At 31.3% G+C, this 5,964-nt stretch overlaps 1 protein-coding gene across 1 annotated transcript in view; it reads left to right on the top strand.

Annotated features, from left to right (window-relative positions):
• The first annotated feature begins 1,260 nt into the window (after nucleotides 1-1,260).
• The window catches only part of LOC111705923 (transient receptor potential cation channel subfamily V member 6), a 32,999-nt gene continuing 28,295 nt past the window's right edge, over nucleotides 1,261-5,964 (top strand). Inside the window, exons 1-3 of the mRNA XM_023478627.1 lie at nucleotides 1,261-1,319; nucleotides 1,899-2,000; nucleotides 5,564-5,664. Coding sequence (XP_023334395.1) covers nucleotides 1,284-1,319; nucleotides 1,899-2,000; nucleotides 5,564-5,664 — 239 coding nt within the window. The 5' untranslated portion in view covers nucleotides 1,261-1,283. The remainder of the gene's footprint in view (nucleotides 1,320-1,898; nucleotides 2,001-5,563; nucleotides 5,665-5,964) is intronic.

Raw genomic sequence — 5,964 nt, 5'->3', positions numbered from 1 at the left:
ATAAATTTCAACTTTAAAAAACCTAAATTTTATTTTTTTATTTATAAATGTCGCAAAATCACATTATTTCGCAATCTACAACTGTACCATTAACTCTACTTTGATATTTCCAAAGTTGGATTTCTCACATAGAGTAAAAAGTGATGTTTGAAGTTTGTTCCAACTCCCAAGTCAAATCCTTTGAAAAACATTATGTTTAACCTAACTCGCTCTGTTCGCGCGGAACAGACAAAAATACGTTTTTCTCTTCCATTCATAATTAGACCTCAATTGACCTTTGATTGAATATTTTTTCTAATTCTATAAAGTACATGTTTTTTTACAATATTTTTTTAATGTATTATATCTATTTGTGAATATTATTCAATTCTTAGGGTTAATCACCTTAATCATGGATTTATCATCGAAAACTTGGCATTTATCCCCTAAACCAATGATTTATCATCTAAGCCAAGGATTTTCTCATTTTCTCAAAGTTTACTTAGAGTATATTTCCTGAACCATGGATTTTACAGGAAAATTTTTGCGAGCAAAAACAGTTTCTTTCTAGAAAAGAAAAAATTGTTTTATCTAAGGTCGATTGAGGTCATTATGACTGAAAAAATAAACACACATTTTGTCTGTTCTGCGCGAACAGAGCAAGTGCGAAATAATATAATTTTTATCAAAACTAACTGTTGGGATGGTTCCCTGTAATCTAAAACTGTTGGGATGGTTCCCTGTAATCTAAAACTGTTGGGATGGTTCCCTGTAATCTAAAACTGTTAGGATGGTTCCCTGTAATCTAAAACTGTGATTGAAAACGTTGTTTCTTGTAAGATTTCGCGTAGAGAAGTTTTATTTAAATATTTAGCGTGTCCGAATATATTTTCAATAAATACGAAGAAGGTTCACGTAAAATTTCAAAAAAGGTCAATATCGGTCCAACAGATATTCAGCTTTAACTTGGGACAAGTCTCATCTCATGTGATTTGAATCAAGCCATTTTTTGTTCAGAAGAGCTGTGGGTCTACAACATCAATTTGCAAAGTAAACTGAAATAGAAAATTTGAAAGAGTTTGAAGCGGCTTATAGTTCGTTATGAAATTATTTAAGTTTGGTTGGGTAATGGGTACAGGCCTCAATTTTAGACAACTGCATTTATATAGTGATTTAATTTTACAATTTGCGTTTTGCAAACAATTTCTTGACACAGTTATAAAAGTATATAAATATATTTGATAATATATAAATACCATAATATAAATATGTTTTAGGAGTATTATGGTGAAAATGTTCTTCACATGGCAGCAGTTGCTGAAGATCCTTCTTTAGTCAAGGTATATTTTATAAAAATTCACAGCGCTCTGTATCCCTTATCTACAACTTCGTGAAAACAGAAAACAAATAAAAATCGTTAAAGTTACAACACAGGTACAAAAAGAATTTTGAAAGTAAACAAATTGACCAAACCAAGGAACCTACTGCAAACTGACCAAGAGGGTCAAATTTAATTTACATTTTTATATGACTTTGTGATCTCGTTTCTCCTTTAGTCTTAATTTTTCGCACAAGTAGGAGAAAAGTAAATTTATTTGGTTACATATGAGTGTTTCAAAACAATTCTTTTAATACCTCTTTAATTAAAGAAGTTAAGATCAAAAACAATGAAGATTTTAATCCTTCGTGCAGTTTACTTTTGTTTGTCGTGAACCCCCCGTCAAATCGTTTTCTGTAAATTATAAAATTATTCTATTTAAAATAACAAACAATAATTTTGAACAAAATGTTCGTAACTTCTTGATCTGTTCAGTAGTGCAATAGTTTTTACAACATAGGGCGAGCCTCTCTTTAAATAAAGAATTACTTGATCGAAATTACGTGTACAACCTCTTTAATTGCTCACGTTATATTTGCAGTGGCTACTGGAGATAGGAGCTGATTTCCATAGAAGATGTTACGGAAACTTCTTTACTTGCGATGATCAGAAATCAAGCAGAAGGGATAATAAAGCATACGAGGTAAATGATTACAAAATGGAACCCAAGAAACAGAAATAAAGCAAGTATAAGTTTATTTGATGTATGTTTTAGAAAACTTCTTAATTCAACTGGGTCTGTGTACACTGCACAATTGCGGTGTTTCATGTTCATGACAATTTCAAATTATAGTAATCATTTTAGAATTTCAAACAAGCTAAAATCATTCATGTAGTTCCACCGAGTTCACAATAAACAAAATGCGGTAAATCTGTAGTTAGGTTCAAATATAAACTAACAAACAAACACCCAAACATAGATTACTACAACAAATTAGGTGGGAAAAAGAAAACCGCGAACTAATTAAAAGGTCAAAGACGACTTTAAAAGGAGTGTTAGTGAAAAATGAAAAGGGGTATAGGCTTAATACAATAAAAAAGCGCTTTTGATCCACTCTAAATTAAAAAGTCGTAATTAAGCGATAAAAAGTCACCTAATCAGGTGAAAAAGTTGGATGGCACCCAATTAGGCGACAAAAAATCGCTTAACATGAATCGCTTAATTGAAAAAAAGTTTTGTTTCAACAAAAACAATCGCTTACTTTTAACACAAAAAAACGCTTATTTTTAACGAAATCGCTTATTTAAAAAAATCGTTTTAATTCAACCAAAAGATCTCGTATATTAAAACAACTCGCTTTTTTTCAACAAAAAATCATTTTAATTTAAACAAAAAACTGTTTTCAACAAAAAAATTGTTTATATTTTAATAAAATCAGTTATTTTAAAAAAATGTTTATTTTTTCCCGTGTACACTTTACAGTATATAAAGAATTGTACAGTATGTTGTTTAATTTCTCAAACTTTTTAGTTTAAATTAAGTTATTGAAAAATTTGAAAGTTATATAATATATCAACACTTTCAATCTTTTTAGTTTAGTTAATACTTATTGCATTAGCTAGCTCAACCTTAGTATTGATACGGATATCTTTGTTACACTCTTTAAACGTTCTTAGCACAAATTATCTAAATCCTATATCTTTGCAAGCTAAGGATGAAACCTTTGACATCTCAGACTTAGATTTATTGATCTAACAGAATTCATTGTGTAAAATATCTTAAGTCTACGACATGGGATTGCAAAAATGTAGGGTTTAGAAAATCAGAGTTTGTGGTTTTTAAGTGTCCTTATAACTTGTCAGGAAAAAAGGAAAAATAAATGATGGGGCTTTTATTACAAATGTTATCATCAGTGCTTAGGATCCGGATCAGTAAGATTTTGGCTTCCTGGATCTGAATCCAGATCCGCAAAAATATGTGGATCCATGGATCCGTATCCAAGGGGTAAAATATCAACCAAAAACTGCAAAAAACTTATTTACTCCTAAAACCCAAATCTGAACTATTGAAAACAGAGATTAAAAATTTCCTGATTTCTTTATGGGTCATCAAGTTTTAGCATAAAAATTAGCGAAAAAATAAGGCAAAAACTTACAAATTCTGGTTTAGTAAAATATTCATTAAGTCTTAAAGAAATGACTGGGATCCTGATCCATTTTTTTCTAGTGCGGATCCAGGATCCAGATCCGGATCGCCATGAAAATTTGGATCCTAAACACTGCCTAAAATCCTACTAAAACAAATATGCTATGATAACCAGTGCTTAGGATCCAATTAATTTTGATGCGGATCTGGATCCTGGATCTGCACTGGAAAAAAATGGATCCGGATCCAGGTCATTTCTTTAAGATTTACGGAATTAAAAAAAAAAAAATAATTTAAAATTTTTTTGTTTTATTATTTTCGCTTATTTTTATCCTAAAACTAGCCTGTCCTAGCCGCAGTGCTCGGCCCAGAAATTGTCTTAACCTAACCTAAATCAAATCAAATAAATCCTAACCTAACTTAACCCTAAAATAATGAAAAATAAATAATAATAATTTTGCTGAAATCATGTACAAAATATCTCATATCGGCAACAATGCTTTTGTTTCCAGATCAGAAAACGTATTTTCACAATAAATAAGANTAAGGATAAGCCCCACCCCCTCAGGAAAAAATTCCCCCGATCCTGAGCTTCTCAATCGTTTCATCCAATAGTATCCGACATAATATGTTGTTTGATGTTTGATATGAAGATTTGTTTTTTAATATGAACTATTTAGCAAACATATTTGGAACTTTTAACAAATAATTTGAAAAATAGACCAAATCGGTAAACTTTAAGTCTTGATTTCCCGCTGCTTTCTGCGACAGCTTCTGTTTTTTTTTGTGTAAAATAAGAGACGGTAATGAGCAAGAATGCTAACCATCAGCTGATTCATAAACTGGTTTGAGTTTTGACTACCTGCCTAAAAATATACGATTTTAAATCGCTTCTTAGGCGACTTTCAGTCGTCTAAAATTAAGTTATTTCTAATTCAAAAATAACAATTTAAAATCATTTATAATGCAATTAAAATCGTTCAATTAATGACTTTTTGTCCTTAATTTCGAAATTGAGTTTATAGACGATTTAAAAATGCAAATTAGGCGACTTTTAGTCGTCTATTATGAAGTTTTATTTACTTCACACGCTTTAAAATCGTTTAAAATGCAACTACAAATCGTTTATTAAGCGACTTTTTGTCCTTAATTTCACTATTTTGAGATTTAATTAAGAGTGTCGCTACTAATCTTACTTTTATCTGTCGCGTCTATAAAGAGAAAATTGTTAAAAACGACTCACTCCGAAGAACGCAGCGTACAAACAAATTCAGAAAGATGCAACATTCAACTCGGATTGTAAACAAATCAATTTAATTCCAAACAAATCATTCAGATATTACAAACAGTAGTCATCGATTATTTTTCGACGCATTCATATAAAGTTAATATTTCATAATATTTTTGATTTTGTTTTTTTTTAAATAATTTTCGCTGGCGCTGGATTTTCTAACATTCCTAGAAAATATGAAATTTTTGACAAATTTGACTGAGTATTGCATCTTGAAATATCACAAAGTCTAATGATTATTGGTTAATGAGTGATTTTAACATGGATTTAGTATAATGAGTCGGTAATTGAATAATCATTAGACTTTGTGATATTTTAAGATGCAATACTCAGTCAAATTAGTAAAAAATTTCATTGTAAAACAGTTTAAGAATTCAAAACACAAAATATTAATCTTAAGTAGAATTGAAAAAATGATTTGAGTTGTGCTTTTTTGCGTGACGCGGCTGGATTTTTTAAAATCACACTTTAAAGGCCCTAAATATACCATTTAAAAAAGTAGTTTTGCCCGGAAGAGTCAAATGTGGTGGTACGGAAGGGGAAATAGTGGTGGCTAATGGCTGCCGGAAGAGAAAAAAGCTAATATGTGGTACTGAAGGGGAAATAGTGGTGGCTCATGTACTATGCTGGACATGTTGCCTAGGATATATATAAGCATATATTTACTGTTAAGGAGAATGATCTAATCTTGGAAACATACTATGCTGGACATGTTGCCTAGGATATATATAAGCATATATTTACTGTTAAGGAGAATGATCTAGTCTTGGAAACATACTATGCTGGACATGTTGCCTAGGATATATATAAGCATATATTTACTGTTAAGGAGAATGATCTAGTCTTGGAAACTAACTATGCTGGATATGTTGCCTGGGGAGAATATCCTTTTGCTTTTGCTGCTTGTCTAGAGCAGGAGGAGTGTTATAGGTAGCTTTACTGCCCATTCCCTTACACCTTCTTACTCCTTCCCCCCCTTTCCCCTTCCTCCTTTCACTCTTCACTTTCCCATCCTTTTTTCCTTCTCATTACCTTTGTTCATCTTTCCTCCCATTTCCTCATTTCCCATTTATTAGGCTTTCTTAACTGCTTAACTCCCATTCTTCTCATTATCTCCATTCTTTTCCACCTGCTTCCCCTCCCCCCTCCTTTTCATCTTCTCACTTCCCATTACTTCCCCCTTTCCCTCATCTTGTTTTCATCCTACAATTCCATCTTTTCCACTCTACT

The sequence above is a fragment of the Eurytemora carolleeae genome, unplaced genomic scaffold (assembly GCF_000591075.1).
Source record: "Eurytemora carolleeae unplaced genomic scaffold, Eaff_2.0 scaffold590, whole genome shotgun sequence".
NCBI lineage: Eukaryota > Metazoa > Arthropoda > Copepoda > Calanoida > Temoridae > Eurytemora > Eurytemora carolleeae.
This window is presented reverse-complemented; position numbering and strand designations above follow the sequence as displayed.